The 18,337-nt window shown below is 38.5% G+C and overlaps 1 protein-coding gene across 2 annotated transcripts in view; it reads right to left on the bottom strand.

The window, feature by feature from the left end:
- The window catches only part of mcama (melanoma cell adhesion molecule a), a 57,126-nt gene extending 44,939 nt beyond the window's left edge, over positions 1–12,187 (bottom strand). For both annotated transcript variants that reach the window (XM_026182990.2, XM_026182991.2), the window contains exon 1: positions 12,029–12,187. In XM_026182990.2, the coding sequence (XP_026038775.1) occupies positions 12,029–12,092 (64 nt within the window). In that variant the 5' untranslated portion in view covers positions 12,093–12,187. The remainder of the gene's footprint in view (positions 1–12,028) is intronic.
- Positions 12,188–18,337: the final 6,150 nt, after the last annotated feature.

The following is an 18,337-nucleotide window of genomic DNA, read 5'->3' as shown; positions in this document are numbered from 1 at the left end:
TTAAATGAATGTATCTTAAAATGAAAACTGTTCTTTCAATATCAAGATAAAAATTGTTTTTCCTCCCCAAGACATTTTGCCAAAGGCCAAAGAAAAAAGGAATCTCTAAATCATTATCAGCCATCGCATAATTTACAGAAAACCCTCTGGGTGGTTACCATTTGTCTGTGACAAACATTCACTTTAAAATGTTTGGAGCAAATTAATGACTGCTATGAAGCAAGATAATCCAGTGCAGTAAGCATGATGTCTTCATTTGGTATTGATTCAAGTTCTTTATTAAATTGAGTCCTTTCCAGGGACAAAATAAATCACTAACATGATTTTCATTTGTACGAAGAGAAAAGTCTGCTTGTCATAATACATTTTGGAAAACAAGTAAAACCTTTTAGAAAATAAATACACCACAAGAAATACTAGCAAAAACTGTGTCAAATCTGCATCTTTGCTTGAACAGGATGGTGCCTGCCAACAGCTAACCACAGGTTTTATCTTTATTGTCCTGAACTAAAGCTATTTCAGAGTCTTCAGTCCAGTTTTCACATTGCAAGGGACAGTGTACACCTGGAGTCTTGACATGCCTTTACACTTAAATTGCACTTGTAGAAGAAGACCCCCTGAAGGCAGATTCCAAACGCTGAACTTGAGCTGCAAAGGTAGATCACATTACAGCTCTCATCAGACACGTCTTTAAAATCCATTCCCTGTGTCTGGCAGCGACCAAATCGCCCCTAAAGTCAACTCTGCATCATGTCTCTTTAATAAATCCTGTCTGTGATTTAGTTATCACCCTTCAGCATCTGATTCTTATCTGTGAATACAGCCAGTTGTCACAGCCCACAGCAAGACCAGGAAGATGTTCCAACAAAAGCCTAAATACTCTTGTTATATCTACACATCTCATCCGAATAAACTCATATTAATCCATCTTCATACTGTGGGAAGGCATTCTGTTCAGTTCGAATACGTATTTTTAGATCCTTTACAAATCAAATTCAGCTCATCTCACTCACTGCAAGGCATCTGTCTACAAATCCTCCCACACATTTGCCCCATGACTTCTGGTGGCTGTACACATAGTGTGCACACACAGATTGTAAAAAGATACAAGAATCTCATTTCCAGTAATACAAATGAGTCATTTCAGGAAAATCATTAAAGGAAAGATAAAGAGTCTTTTGTTTAGCCAACATTTAACATTTGCAAGTCCGTTTTTTTTTTTTTTTGCCATTTAAAATGCAAAAGTTTTTCATTCTTGAAAAAACAACCTCTTTAGTACCAAAATCAGATATATTTTCTCAAGGCTTAAGAAATACAAACTATTAGTTTGGTGAGGCAATCGACCTTTTAAAGAAAATTTTAAATGCAAAAATAAAAAAACACCAAGTATTAATCTGAAGAACTGGTAGTGAAAGCGAATAAATATTTTGGCCCTGATGTTAAAATGATGTAGAGAAACATTTTAGACAAATTCCTCTGTCCGATCAACAGTAGTTGTTGGTTTTCCTTAATTGCTTAATTTTCTGCCTCTCTTGCGCTTCCTGAGGGACACTTAAACAAAGAGATCAGCCCTCTGGGGAATCAATCACACAAATGCAACAAATGCCCCGCAACCACTTACTGAACAACCAAAAAAGACCAAAATAATTAGCCTGCACTACAAGTCAGCTAAAGGGGAGAAACCCACTCAAAGCATGAAATGTGAGTTAAATCAGACACTTTACCTTTGCAGTGATGGTTGAGCCTTAGGGGCCAGAATAACATTAAAAGACATGACTGACACAGGACTCTCTAATGTTGTTCATCCCCTATGCATAGAATCATGTGCAGACATGCCTCCACACCTTCAGACAAACTTTATTTTGCAAAGCATATAATGTTGGGGGTGTTTTATTATGTTAGCTTACACTAATGTGCAAATTTCACGCTAACAATTCAACAAGAAACCCTGAAATTTTGACAAGTTACAAAAGGCGGTCAAAACCAGCCCCTAAGAAACAGCAACACTGCCAGATGCATGCTATATCCATGGCATGGCACAGCCCATTAGATTGAAGCGAAAACCATGAAAGACTGTCTGGTTAGCCCTGGGGTCCTCATGAATATTCATCTGCACATGCACACACTGAACACAGAGATTTCTTTTCACCATCAAAGTCAGTCTGGATTCAGACTGGTTTCATTTTAATTTAGCAGATGTGAATGCAGGTTTATGTGGCAGGCAACTGACTGGCACAGTGCCAGACATAATGAGCCTCATCATTTTATCTGGAGGGAGATGAATAAGGAAAGACAGTACAGCTAATAATGTAATGGTAATTGCATTTGGCAGGTTATTTTTTTTCACCATGTTTCCTTCCTGATGGATATAAAACTGTCAAAATCTATGACAAGTCTTTGTTTCCTACAGGCAGAAATAATGATATCAGATATGATATTAGAGGAAAAAACAGCCAACAGGACAACCTGCCCCGACATGGCAAGATGTCCCGTTGGCTAAAAGTCATGACATACAAAAAAGCAAATACATAAAAAAACGAAAGCAGAGGACGGACAAGTAAAGTTAATCAAATTGAAGACAATTTGTTTCTTAGCCGTGAAGCAACAACGGAGAATGACTGTCTTATTGATTTGTTTCTGAAAAAAGAGGGAAGCAGGAAAACCCCTGTTGACCCCATGACCCGTCCCTACCCTTGCTTTACTAACCCATGAACACCCTGAAGCAGTCAAACTGTCACTTTATTTTTGGTATCTGACACAATAATCAGTAACCCATAAGCCTTTGTCCTCTTTGTGTCTTACAGCAGGTATTGTCAGTAACATGTATTTACTATTTTGTTACTTTCCTCATATATAGTGCCGATATCACTTTGCAACTTAATCCTGGTTATGGGCTAAATGGTACTCTAAATATATTTCCCCACAGACACATCGACTGCATTGACAGTTTGACATAAAGTCAAAGAACAAAAGAAATCAGAGGACATGGCATTCACTAGGACAATGGCATGGTCTGAGGGGAAGCCTTGAGCAAATACTTAAGAAGCTTAATGACATCTGCATTGTTCGAAGAAGAATCATATCTCATATCCATTACAAAAAAAACAGAAAAACCAATGACATAGTGCTGTGGTCACATTTCACAAACACCTGAACCCCGCAGGATGGCAAGGGGAATCTCTGCTTCCCACTTTCCAGGAGTAATAATTTATGGACCCTTTTGTAACAAATTGTAAGCAACAATGTTCGTAATTAATGGGTAAATTCTGGCCCAGAGATGTGGCACTCGATCCTTTTTTTAGTGCCTGCTGCTTGAGGTACTATTATAAAATAATTTAGTACTAACCTAATGGTGCAAACAGTAGAAAAAAATTAATATATATAAATATTGCTTCAGTTTCTGCACAATCCAACTTCATTTGGACATGATGGTAAGCTTTAAAGTTGCTGGCTGCAGAAAGACAAAAATCTTAATATCAACGTCCAAAATTAAGCATCTTAATTTCTCAGCTTAACTCTAGGAAATATAAAATATACTAGCTTGCATCAGATTCTACTGCCAAGAATGAAAGAAGGTACAACTAAATCCCAAAACAATCTGGTGTGATTTCAAATCATGTTTCTGGTTAGGAAGTAATTATTCCTGTCACTTGGTTAGGCTTCCCACGTGGAAGGTTATGTTTCATATGCCAAAGTATAATTTCTTTAAAAATCCGACATAAGATTTTACTGATTAACTCAGATGAGAGTAAACTGAAAATTAAACTAAGCTCTATAACCAACGTATGCAGCACAGTATAGAATAAATTCCATCCCTTTGTGTGTGCTCGTGAGAGAACTGTTGATTTCAACAACAGCAAAGCAAATAATCCCAGGCTCTGGCAAATATTAAAAAAAACAAAGCAAAGAAGAGGGCATGAGAGAGGTGTGCAGAACACAGGGTGTGGGGGGGAGATGGCTCAGAAAAAGGCGGGAAGGAGGCAAAGACCATTGTGGTGTAAAATTTCTCTGTAACACGAGCCCCTGCTTGTTGCCCCACGGCAGATTGTGCCTTGTCCGATGTACTGGCGTCAGGTGTGTGCAGCTGCTCTTTAAGCTCTGTTTGTGGACTAAAAAGGGAGAGAAGAGGGAAAAGGAGAAATGAAAGACTTCTCAATGAAGGCAATACTGGAGGGTTTTTTCGTCTCTCGCCCTGGCACTCAAGGGACTGCTGCCAGGACTTGGACTGTGGCCCAAGACAGTGCCATGTGTCCCACAGATGGGCCTTCTAAATATGAAGGGACATAATGTACAGATGGCCAATTTTGCCTGGGCACAGCTCAAAGACAAATGGCCAAATCTGCTGAAGACTGAAATACTACAAATTTGTCTTATTTTAAGACAAAGAACCCAGTAGTTGTTATGGTACTCCCTGCAGTGTTTTTTCAATAATACTTAGATATTTTACTTATGAAAAAGATACATTTTAAACTTTTAATTGTTATTTTATAATTACAACTAATTCTACTAACAGTATGCAGTATCTATGATTATCAAATCCTGAGGATTCTACATAACATACATAATTATAGAAGACACGGGAGGAGAGTCACAAATAATCATACATTTCTTGGTGAATGGAAATTTTAAGCAAATATTTAGGCTACTGTCAACATTTCAAGCTGCATGTTGTTTCTTTATCATCATTTTCCACTGCAGAAATTCTCAGGCAGTTTAAGATTCCTTTGTGCTCATTCAAACCAAAGAAATTTTCCCCCTGTAGGATGCCTTTCAGCACCGTTTTCAAGGGATAAAAGAAGCAGCTTTTCAGGGCAAGGTGCTTCTGAATGTCTCTGAAAGACTTCTTGCTGGGACTTGACCCTGACTGATTAAACTTGTGACTAGTGTTGTTCTTAATACCATATTTGCAGGGCCCCAGAGAGCCACAAGCAGAAATGTGAACATGTCAAGGTATGGCAAGTTTGTTACTGTGATGTTGTCTCACATTGCCACAGTACACAAATGTTAAAGAAATGGTCTCTGCTATAATTTTTGCTACATTTACAAGTCAGATGCCTACTAAGAGACAAATTTACGAGCAGTAGAAAATGTCGGTATTCTTTTCAGTTCCCCACTGCTGAACAGAAAAGAAGAGAGAGGATGGTGCTTTAAAAAAAAGTCCCCAAAGAGCTATTAAAAATTGTTAAATTGGCAACAGTGAGGTGAAATGAACATGATAACCAATGCTGTGAGTGATAGGGATGTCACACACACAAGCTGAGATGGCAAATACTCCTGGATGAATATCCAAATATGCCGGCAGCATCCCACACGACGGAAGACTACTCCTCCCAAATATCACCAACAACAAAGCACAGTTTGCCAAAGTTAACAAAACAACTAGCAAAGTATAAACCACATCATTGCCCTGTGTTATTATTTTTACTCTTGCAATGCAGTCCAAGCCGCTGCAAAATTATAATGCTACTTTGTGAGTTCTGTGGGTGCTACGCTGCAGTGGACATGAAGGATATAAGGAAATGATTTACAGTGCAAGGACACTGTAACTCTTAAGGTGTAACTCTTATGCTCTAACTTTGCTGACATCATCCGCACAGCCAATCCAGCAGGGTAAAATATACCTCTACTTCACTTCACACTGCTCTTACAGTACTGGATAGAAATAATCAATCCTGTGCGAGCAATGCAGCCAAATCCAATATTTGTCAAAGAAGTGTGATGAAAAAAGCCCCTGAGCACTCTCCCAACAAGACGAGAAAAACCTGAACCTGCAAGATTCCTGAAAAAAACTGAATTCTGCAATGCCTTTTAAGGGAACAAGTATTAAAAAATGAACTTAATGTGTTTCTGGGGAGATTTTTCATGTTTCTGACACTGTGTGATAACAGTTTAACGCTCTGAAGCAACCGTATGACAAATTCTTTACCTCCTGAATGGACACATATCTTCTTAAGTCTCATGAGTAATTTCCTGCATCCTTCACCCTGACTGAGTCTGCTTAGACAACCGTCTCTAGCTCTTAAAAGAGGTCCTATCTTTTCTGAGGTGATTGTTCGCTTTATGGATTTCTCACTGTGGTGAATGATGTGCTTTGAATAACATACCAGGCGAGGATGTTTTGGGGCAGCTCTGAAGCACCAGAAAGGTAGTCGATACAGGAGAGTCCCTCCCAGAAGGATAGGGATCAAACTACAGAGGCAGCTGTTGGAAATAAAATCCCACTCAAACATCAACCATCCACTACACATGCAAGACAAGGCCCTTGAAAAACCTTTCAATTTAGGCTTAAGGGTGATGTCAGCTCTGTTCCTGCCAGCTAAACAGCTAGGGCTTTGATTTCCCAAAACATGTCTTGGATCTTCAGAGCATGCACTGGCTTCAAACCACAAACTGAAACAACAAACACCAATGAGCGCTCAAGCAAAATGCTTTTTTTTTTTTTGTTCCAGTCGATTTGCAGCAGAGAAGCAGCCAGGTTGAGCACCTTTTAAAACAAAAGGTATCAAGCCTGCTGTCTTGGTGTTGGCACACATTCAAAATGAAAAAAAAAAATAGTTATGTTCTCTGGGAAACTATGATACTTAGATCATCTTTGTTCTCCGACAACAAAGGAAAATGCTTGGTTTACTATCATATACAATATCCCCTCATAACTTCTAAAGCTATATCAAGTCAAATTAAACCACTCAGGTTTAAAGAAAGTGCCAGTCTTTCTGTCAAAAATGTCTTAAAAATCCTAACATTTACTAACATTTAAATAGTCTAAATCAAAACATGCAAACCCCATGTCTTAAAAGTCTGGAATAACACACAAGGTATCCTGCAATCTATTTAGAAGCTTTTAAGTTCGAATGATTAGCTAAAGTAATGAAAAAAAGTTAATGCAATTGCTTGTATTTATTTAATTGTCCACTGTGCTGACCTACATGTTAGCCGAATTAGCTTACATATGCCTAACGCTACAGCAAGTCACCATTATAATACTACAGGGATCAAACAGCACACTCTCTTTAATGAAAACAATGAGCCAATACATTAGATTATATGGCTGTCATGCCTAGCTATCACTCAGGCAAATGCACTAATCCCACATGGACAACTGCAGCCAACAGCTGCACACTTCCTGCCACATTCAGACAAGCCCAGCAGCAAAGCGTAGGCATTCCCAGGCATTCAGCCACGGAGACGGATGAAGAGGAGGTCAGGGAGACCAGCCATTATTTACTAGAGAAGACTGACTCACTGGGATACATTATGACTGCTTTTTTATTTTTCTACATGCTGCAAAAAATATTTTCTTAGAAGTCAAAAATAGACCTGCAGATTTACAGCAAATACATTTTTAATAGCATATTTATATCTCTATGAATTTATTTTCATTTTCAAGTATTTTTCAATATGACCTTGGAGTCAACATGAATTTGAATGTCTCAATTACAGGATTGACTGTTTAATAATTCAACAGTCTGATATTTTTAGAATATAAATAAATGTATATAAACCACAATGAATTATAAATAACATTGTAGAGGACTGCATGGTCATCACTTATTGTCTAAAAATGACATTATTATTTTCATAACTCAACAATTTGAGAAATATTTAAAGGCGACATCTTTAGAAAGCTTGATTGATTGGCTTACTGTCCACGGATATTAAAATATGATATATGATGACAACCAGGAAACACTTACATTTCAGGGTTTGAAACTAGAGCTGGTCCAGCAGTTGTGCTAGACAAATTGCCACTGCTATCTATTCATTATATTTCACATAAATAACAAATTACAAAGTCCTTCAGATGTGTATTAATTCTATCAAAAATGCTTAAAGCCAAAAGAATTTAAGAAAGGCTGAATGTGGGTAAGCATATGAAAGGGAAATAAAAGAAACCTTAATGTCATTTAACACTTCAACACACATAACACCAGCAACATGGTATTGTTTTTGATTAAGCATCATACTTGTAGTACTTCAGGATATAAGTTGAGACATTACCAATTGTATTGATATAGCTTGCTTTTGACACTTGGTTCGACTTCTTTATGGTCCAACAATAAATAATATCTCCAAGGTTGAAGGCATATGTTTTAACTGCATGGGTGTCCACAGTAGGTGGTGATCTGTGGAAACACTGTACTTAGAAAGAAATTGCTCTTCTTATTAGGGCTGCAAAAAACACTGATTCTCAGATACTGACCACTGGATTAGGTACTCATTTGCATCAGTATTAATAGCAGCAGTCCTGTTTTTATCTCCTCCAGTTGACACATAACTTCATACAGCCCCTCCCCTCACTAGCATCTGCAGTAGTTGACATTCACAACACTTAACAACACTTTAAGAGGAATTTCGAGAAGCCAATAAAGCTCCAGTTGCAACATTAATTGCTTAACAATGAGTCTTAATTACACTATCCGTGGGTCTGTTCGGATCCCAGTGAGGTAAATTTCAGCTTGCGATGGTCTGTGTGGACATCTGTGTACCTACCTGTTTTTTGTGACAGTATGGACTTGTAGAAAATTTGAATTACAATGCGATCCAAGTGACAGACTTCAAAGAAGCGTAACGGGAATGACTACTCATCTGTTGAGTCTCCAGCTGTCCCTGTCTGCAGCAGAGTATAATCAAGGCATTAGCAATTTACTCAATAGCTACAAACCCAGGGAGTCACAAGGTAGTGTACTCTTAGTGCCCATCCCAAGCCTGAAGGTGCATTTATGTAACAGCCACATTAGCTGACTGTTAATTATCATTAAGGTAACAGCCATGGCTAAACTTTGCAGGTGGGATGTGAACGTTATCAGCCCTGCACGTCTGTAACATTATAATAGACGATGTTAATTTACCAGGATAACAGAACTGTTTGGGTCTAAAAATCATTATGTTTCTCCCAACTGAAGCTAAGAAAAGTCTACCAGCAACCAAACAGAAATTGTGGCAGACTACCTTAACAACTGTGTTTCATCAGCAAACAAAGTATGGAGCCAATTCACCAGAAGCACAGCACTACCTCAGAAAACCTAAAAATACTGACTTTTTCGTTGTTAGCAGTCCCCAAGACAAGCTTAAAATATTTGTCATAAATACACTATGCAATTATGTTAAAACCTTTTTTGCATGATAGTGTCATCGCTGTTCTCTCTTTTTTTTAACTGACTCTTCACTTATAACTGATTTTCTGTCATTTTTTACCTCTTGTAGTATCCAAAATAGTGAGGAGGATTGAGGAATTTCCCAGTATCTGTATTATTATGACAACGATACTCCTTAAACACAACAGACTTCTTTGACAAAAATCGCCATTTCACCCTGCAGATCATGAAAGTTGCTGGTCTACCACTGTGTGACCTTTTTTTAACAGGTTAATCCAGTTTTGAACTAACCCTTTCAAAGACCAAAGTCAAATAACAACACAAACAAACTAACCAGTTGATGCAACAGTAAACCAGCACCTCCTATCTTTTAGCAGGTACGCTGAATAACTGACTTTGTCAACAAAGCACACTGTCTTTGGGTGATGTCACAGTTAGCGGTACACTACGATACAGCTGCTCATTTTAACATCACAAAGAAATATTTATTCAGGTAAGTTGCAGCAGTTTCTTACTAAAGTCTGCGGTACTCACATGTTGTTACACTAACATATATTATATAAAAGCATCTGCCAGTTTTCTGAATGCAAGAGGCATTTTACACACAGAAACTCAGAGCGGATCCCTCCGAGCCTCCAAATGCACCGATGGATAAAACCTTGTTTGGTTAGAAATATTTCATAACAGCATTAACTAAAAAGGCCTGTCTGCTTTCCCTACTCTCTGTTCTGTAAATGTCATCGTAAAAGCTCAGCCACTGCTCAGATTTACTGCTCTACCGCCATTCCCGGACCACTTGCCCATTCTTTTAACAGAACGTGATGATCATATTGATGAACATTGGACTCTGAAATCAATAGTGGGTTGTATACAGTGCATCAACAAAGCTTCATGTTTGGGTTTCTTCTCATGCTCAGGATGGGTTCATTTCCATGCAGCAGAAATGCTTTTAGCCACAAATTGTATTCGAGTAAGTGCCCTTCAAGGTCCATTAGGGAGTAGGTCAGTTTTGACAGGGGCTGGTTTAGAAGCTCTTTAGGGGTCCGGGGTCTCTACCAAAGGCTAATGACCTAATCCAAAAACAGACAGCTTTACTTGGTCTCCAGAGGAGGTAGAGGGGAGATGAGGATTAAATAGAGATAACCCAATTAAGACAAGGCTGATGGAGTAAAAAAAAAAACGTGGATTTAAGGAAAAAAAGAGGGATAAGGTCAGGACAAAGTGAGTTGCGAGAGGGCGGATGGTTTGGGTGGGGAAACTGACTTAATGAGTTTTGATTAATGTGTTTTGCAAATATGATTCTAATAAAAATTTAAAGACACCCATATCAGGTCAATAATTTATCTTTCTTCATTTTTCATGTTCATTTAAAAGGATCAGCCACTGTAATGAAAGCAGTACAGCATTTAACAGTCCAATATAAAGTTGAAAGCACACAGCTGTATCGTCGATATACAACACACTCTAGTTGATCACGTCCTTCAAAATGAGAAGGTGCATGGTGCCATTACCCTACACTGGCTAGATAAACAGTAGAGTTGCAGTTAGCTATCCAAAAACTTCAAGTATTTCCCCAGTTAACCTACTACTTCTACAAAATTCCATAAAAAATTAATCATCATAATTTTCCACAGCTCAAGGGAAAAGCTTAAAATAGCTAAAATTGTCAAACAGTACAAAACCCAACAACCCAAAAAGGTTCAAATTGTTTTGAACCTTTAAAAAAAAAGTCAAAATATTGAAATTGAAATGTTTCAGTCCACCCACCTTGTTTTTTAATATGTCATGTAACTTAAAGGGGCACAAAAGGAAGAATTTGCAGTTATTACAAAAGCATTCAGTATTGTACTTCTTTGCAGATTGATTATTCAACAAGCCTCAAACCTTAAACTAATGTTTGCTTACCTGTGAATAGCTTTGATGAGCCCCAAGTCCTTAAGGCATACTGCTTTTCTCTGTCTTATTTTGTACTCAGACAGACCAGACAAACAATACACGAGAACCTTTCACTACCGGGAAACTATAGGTATTTTTCTCAATTTGAGCCAATCTGGTCAAGAGAATCAAAGAAAATTGTTCATAGAAGCCCCAACTAAAAAGATCTATAAACAGCTTCTAACCCTCCACAGCTCCCTGAGGCAATGAGTCACGCCTTTGCAAAAATATTCACAAAAGTTAAACTCAGACTGGCTCTTAAAATGACACAAGCTGAGGATATACAGACACTGAAGCAAACAAACAAACACATTGCACTGCTCTGTGCTTATCTATCCCATCCTTTAACTAAAGAAAAACAAAATGCCCCTGCCTTGAAAACTCAACCCTCTTCTAAATTTGGTGCTGTGGTCTACATAAAGTGTTGTGGTTCTTTAGATGTTCACAGCAGTCGCATTAAACCTTTACCAACTTTCTTCGCAGACCGAGAAGAGTTTTATAACACACGAGCTCCTCAGACGCTCGACGCATGCCCGCGTGCACGCGCTTAGCTCTACGGGCTACAGCTACGCATTTGGTGCTTAATTAGTATCAATTACGCAGTAATTAAACACACCTTTAAAGGCGACGTTTCACGAAGACGACAAGCAACTTAAAAAAAATAAAACATGTAAAACGTGTAGAAGTCAACACCAGGAGGTTCATATATTACTATATTAAAATGAGGATGAAAATTCAACACAGAAGCCAAAAGCTTGTTAACGGAATAAGATAATGAACTCCTCAGAAGCACGCGACATAAAAACACGTCAACGTCTCGAGCAAACGAAACAAACGCTCCGAAAATTGTCGCCGCATCCAAGAAGAGACACGCATCCAATTCTCATTCAAACTCTGCACTCCTCCACGAAACTTTATTCTTTGATAAAAACGCGCAAAAAAAGCAAAACCAAAAATAAACCGTGCTCTTTTACTTCTCGATTTTTTTTTTAACTTACCGCTCACGTGCAACAGGCAGACCTGAAGAAACAGCAGCAGAAACGCTCTACGAAGGAAAGCCATGTCTTTTGCTGCTTGTCCGTATCCACTCCAAAACAAACTGAAGCCAAGTGGTGCGTCGACGAGAAGTTAGCTGCCCGCTGGAGACGGAGGAGAGAAGAGGAGAGAGGACGGGGGGAGGGTGGAGGAGAAGAGAGGGGAGGGGAGGGAGTTCAATTAAAGTCTCAGTGCGGCTGGGATCTCGTATTGTGGGGCCTTAACGTGTGTGGCAGAGGCACAGAGCTTATCGGTGTTTTCTTCTGCTGCAAATTCACGCTGCATAGATTCCTTCTTGGTGGAAAGTCCTCAAGGTCACTGTTTAATATGCCCACCTTATCACGCCTCCGCACCTTTGAGGCCAAATCGCATGGCCTGTTGGCTGTATTCAGTTTAACTTTGCGCTAATGCTAGATCAAGGTTAAAAGTTTATTTATACAGGAGTCTGAAATTTAATTTAGGAGCTACCGGGCTGTAGATTTTTGTAAAATATGCTAATAAGCTGTCCAGATGAGAGTGATGCCACATATCTAGAGCCAGCAGGCAGTTAGCCTCGTTTAGTATAAATTCTGAATGACAGCTTAACAAAAATATGCCTACCAGCATTTATGAAGCTTACCAATTAAGATGATATATCTTGTTTAATAGCCTACATACAGGAAATACGTGTAAAGGGGGAATAAAATGCTCTCATATGAACTAGATTACACTATATCTTAGCCTCTGACTTATCACATTATGTGCAGATTGTAAAATTAAAATAAGCTGACGTGTATTAATTAAAAAGCTTTATAGATGGAGGTTTGTTTGGTTTTTTCTGTTGTGTTTTCTGATGGTTAAGACTGCTGAGATGAGTGTGCCAAACTTAAGACTACTGAGAGGCCAGCGAAGCCTGTTTTTAAGCCGGACAGTGATTTTAAAAAATATTCAGGGTTAGAGGAAAACCTCAACCCTTGACTTGTGCATCTGAAGAACCAGATGGCTCTGTTAAGATGTGGAGGACATTTGGCTGGTATGGTTTGGCTCCCTTTGCCTTTTCAAGGAAGAAGTGCCACTCCAAATAAAAACAAAGCTGTTTTACTCTGCAAGGGGAAATCTTTTTATTGTAATTAGAGATACAGTGCCCACAGGAAGGATGAGGATTTTCACAGTCACCAGAGTTCAAATTATCAACACACTTATGGGAGATTACAGTTTAGACAGCACTATCCACCTACACGGTTGGCAGCAGACCTTATGAACTGGATGTGCAATCAACTTTGACAAGGACATTTGCCTCTAGTCACCTTGCTTTTCAAAATATAAACAACAACACAAAAAGTGCATATTTACAATAATATATGCATAGGACACTCACAGAGAAATGCCTTCACAGTTAAAAAAAATGTCAAAATATTTGTCTTAGATTGAAGATACAACACAGAATGCAAAGAAGACAAACAGGAGATAAAATTTCTTTAAGTGCAGAAGTTTTGTGTAATTATATTATGCCTTTCTTTAATTGAAATATTCAGAAGATTCATCAGAATATTGTTCTGTATTCCTCAACTATCTCATCTGAACATACTTCCCTTCTTTCAAGCTCCCCAACTCCTCAGATATTTCAGACCTGATTCGTAACTACAAGACATCTACTTGTAACCTGGACCCTCATCTAGTCCTCTTTAGAAGTTGCCTCCTCTCTCTGGTCCCTCTCATCTCTGTCAAAACTGCTGCAATAAACCGGATTCTGGAAAAAAAAAAACTGGTGCTGATCCTACCAACTTCCTTTCTAATCAACTTTTCATTTCCAAAATTCTTTTTGCTATTCAACTTCATTCACTTTTATCTCATAACATGTTGTGTGAACAATTTCAGTCTGGTTTTTGCTTTGTTCATAATTCAGTGACTGCACTTACAAAAATTACCAATTACATGGCAGCAGATTTCAGTTTATTCAGTCTATTCTCATCCTTCTTGACTTCAGTGCGGCCTTTGACACTATCAGTCATATCACCCTTCTCAAAAGATTATCTTCCATTGGTATCACTCACACTCTACGTGACTGGTTTAAATCCTACCTATTTGGGTCATAAATATTGATTAACCACCACCTTTGGAAATTCAGGGCTTTGTCCTGGGCCCCTTCCTTTTTATCGTTTATCTTCTTCCCCTTGGCAATATCTTCCATAAGTACAACATCAATTTCCGCTCCTGTGCAGATGACACCCAGCTCTACCTCAGTACCAGACTTACATCCACTTTGCCTCCACACTCTCTCATCAACAACATATCTGAAGTAAAATCTCAGTCATCTTCAAAAAAATTTCAAATTAAACACTGACAAAACTGAGGTTCTCCTCATTGGTTTCAGCAGTATCCAAAATTGACCGTTTTTCCTTAGTCATTAAGAATTCCTCTGTGTTCCTCTCCTCACAGGTTAAGAGTGTGAGTGCCATTGTTGACAGTAATTATATTACCTGGTCGGCATATTTGTATCTATGTAACATCAGCCACCTTCACCCCTCCCTCCCTCCCTCCCTCCCCATACTACTTCTATCATTGTTACTTTTCGCCTGGATTACTACAGTTCCCTCTTCTTTGGCCTTACTCACAAATCCCTTCATAAGATTCAGCTGGTCCAGAATTCAGCTGCCCGTATTATCACTAGAACCACTCTACACGCCACATCACTCCTGTTCCGGCTTCACTGGCTCCCACTGAAATTCCACATCAACTTCAAAATTCTCCTACTGGTATTCAAGGCCATCACCCCTCCATATCTGTCTGACCTTCTCCATGTTGTCACTTCCTCTTGTACTCTAAGATCTTCTTCCTTCCTACACCTGACTGTTCCCTCTGCTTGTCTCACAATCAAGGGGTTCAGAGCTTTTAGTTGCCCCGCTCCCCGGCTTATTTTCCAATATCAGATATATTGATTAACCGCCACCTTTGGAATTTCAACTTTAAAGCCCATCTGTTTAAAATGGCTTTTTACCTGTGATCACATTTCCACTTATAGTTTTTATTTGTTTTTCTGCACAAAGCCATCCATTTAGTGTCCTCTTTAGTCATGCTGCCCACCACAATTTTAGAAGAAGCACTGTAAACTACTAAACCGCAATAACTTAGCCCTTAAATTTCAAACTTAACACTCTGAGTGTTTAAGTTTTTCATTGCCGAACTGCATGAATTAGTGTAATTTATAGTCAAAGTGTATCAGAAGAATTCATCTGAGGATGACAGTGACCTCACTGGGCTGGCCTGGACTCCCGAGGCCCATCCATAACCCTGGCATTGTCCACTTCCATCATTAGAACATCCAATGGGGAAATGTATTCTGAAGGAACAATCTTCCAGATTGTTCCAGCACACCACTATTTGTTTTGGCAAATAGTAGCTCAGCACCTTGCAAAGACACTTTATTTTCTCTAACTTGTCATCACTATACACCATTTATAACACGGATGAAAGATACAAATTGTCACTCTTAGATACAGTAAAAAGGATATGGAGCAAACTATGTTTAGGAAGGTACGAAGCCAACATAGACATAAGCTCTTCTGGGCTCTCACATGTTTTGAATGGCCTCGGTTCATTAATGAACTATGTTACTTTTTCCTCTGTTTGAAATCTTTGACCTAAACTAAATTTGCCTACACTGGGAGGGACCTCTTCCACAGTACATGGAAACATCTGATTTACATTCTATCAGTAAAGCAAATTTGAAGGTTCAAACCACCTTGTGGTGCAGTTTGAATTCAATGATGTGTTGTTTTCACCTCAGATAGATAAAAGTGTTAACACTAGACTGTGATTTCAGAGACAGACACTTAGTGTTTGCTTGCTTGTTACTGATGTCCGAGGCAGCAGCTAGTTGAAAACCCCTATCTTCTTTAATCTCTGAGTTACTCATGCAGCAGCTGCTAATGTAAAACTGCAATTCTGGAACCAGCTTTTACGACTTTACTACTAAAAAACAGTCCCTTTAAATCAAAAGCTTTTCAAGGTTATTCCAGTTATCCACTGCTGAGTAGAATATATGCTCATAATTAGTCAAAGACACAGTGAATTTACTGATTATTGCATCTATGCATGGTTGTCAGACACCTGTCTAGGTATGTAGTCTTTTTCACCTGTTTGTCTTTTGTCTTCAGACGGAGGGACATGTGGGTCTACCTTACTCAAGTCTTAGAACTTTGGAGTTTTGTCCAAAAATCACATAACCCATAAAAGGGGGTTAATACTAAGACACCTGGTAAAAAAGACTTTTCTATCTTTATGTCAAACAGTTTTGCTCATATGTCTTCCTCACCTTGAATTATTGAATGAATCCTGTATTTAAATATTTTTTGCTTGATGGAGGTTAACAAATGTATCATCACTCTAAGTTTCATCAACATATATTTAGTTTTGCGAGTTTCAGTGTGCAAACTGAGCAAAGTTTAGACACACTGGACTGCTTCTAATACAGCAGCTCCCAGTGTTTTTAATCGCTGCATGTGGGGTCACCTTGGCTAACAGCTGCAGCAGAAAAGTTTCCTGGAGTTGGTCACCCAGTTGTTCGACCCCCATCATAAGTGAAATTACAGCTATGGGCACGATGCAGGCATTAGGCCTGGAAACAAAAGCCACTTTGCACAAAACACTTAAAAACCCTATAGGTAAAACAGAAAGAGCTTCCAAGCATGCCAGTGATCGGCGCACTCTTTCTACCTCAGTCTGACCTAATTAACTATGTTACTGATAAATACGACCTTCCTTTAAGGTATAAAACCTTGCAGCAGCATTGTAGCCGAAAACTTTGAATGAATTCTTTAATAATTTGCCATACTTACATACAAGATTCCTAACACTAAACAATGTTTTGCTTTATTTACATGGATTTGGCTGCTGTATGGAGTGCTGTGGGAAGGTGTTTGTCTCTTTAAAATCCCTTCAGGCTGTTTCTCTGCATGTTTAGTCAGCAAACTGACTCAACCTACACCTACTTTGCTCACATTTGAGACTTTTATTGTGAAACTGTTACACTATGACTTGTCTGTAGTGATGTTATAGCAATAATTACAAAAAAATGAATGTTTTGTTGCTTTATATTGATCAATCCAGTCATAAATCATCTGACCATTCAAAACAAATGCAAACAGATGTTCTGCTTCATTTAAGCATGAATTTTACATGTTACACACTTAATTGTATGACTGCATTTTTTAAAATAAACTGGATTAGCTAGACAAGACTGGGAAGGTTTGGACAGGTGCAGAGGAACGTTAACGCTCAGTTCATCACTCTAAGATTTCCTGTTGTAACCTTAGTTGCTGCTGGTTTTTGGTGCCATCCACTTTAATATTCTGAATCATGAATTTAACAGCTGTTTGAAAAAGTACATAGATTTTAAAAAAAAAATTATTAAAAAATGTATTCACTAAAATGATTTTTTAGTAGATTTACACCAGTCAGTGCTCACAAACTATCCTATTTTTGGAAGCCACACAAAGGGCAGCCAATCAGAAGAAAGTATTTTGGATACTTTTGGATAGTGCAAGAACAGGGGGGCTGCATTAAAGGTCAGTATATTTGAACTCAAAGAATAAACAATCTAGTCTGACAAACACCTATTTCTTGATTTTGCACTGGGGTTACACTTATATGAGTCATTACTCAGTCAGCGTTGTCAACTCAAAATAAACCTAATGCTTCATGCTGAAAAGGGCATAGCAGCAGCTGCATGCAGTGTAAAAGTGTATATTGCGCCTCACATCAGAAAATATTTGGTTTGAATAGAAGCCAGCTTTTCTGTAGGAAATCTTTCTCACATGTACCTACCCCTTACTCCTGAAATGATTCTCACCAGGCTTCTCTAAAAAGGGAGTTTTTTTCCCCAACTCTCGGCCCACACATTTTCTCCTTTGTTAATACCAGAGGCTCGGTATCTCTCGTCTTCTTCCACCTCAGTCTGACCTAGTTACCCGCATTACTGATGAATATAAGCTTAGACCTCCCTTTGAGGTAGAAGCCTTGCAACAGTATTTCAGCTGAAAACTTTAAGAGAATTTATTTAATAATTTATCGTACTTTGAGATGCATGAGAGTTGCTTCAAAACACTGTATTCAGATAGAAAGTGAAATAAATGTTTTGCTTTATTTGCATGAATTTGACTGCAGATGGCTTCAAAACCAGCCAGTCATGCCATGTCTTTCCTTTATATCCCTGCAGGCTGTGTCTCTTTATGTTTAGTCAGCACTTACCCAACCTGCATGTGTTTTTCCATCAATTTTAGCTTTGTACCAAA

The sequence above is a fragment of the Astatotilapia calliptera genome, chromosome 10, assembly GCF_964374335.1.
Source record: "Astatotilapia calliptera chromosome 10, fAstCal68.1, whole genome shotgun sequence".
Taxonomy (NCBI): Eukaryota; Metazoa; Chordata; class Actinopteri; order Cichliformes; family Cichlidae; genus Astatotilapia; species Astatotilapia calliptera.
Note: the sequence above shows the minus strand (reverse complement) of the source record. Positions and strands in the feature narration are given on the sequence as shown.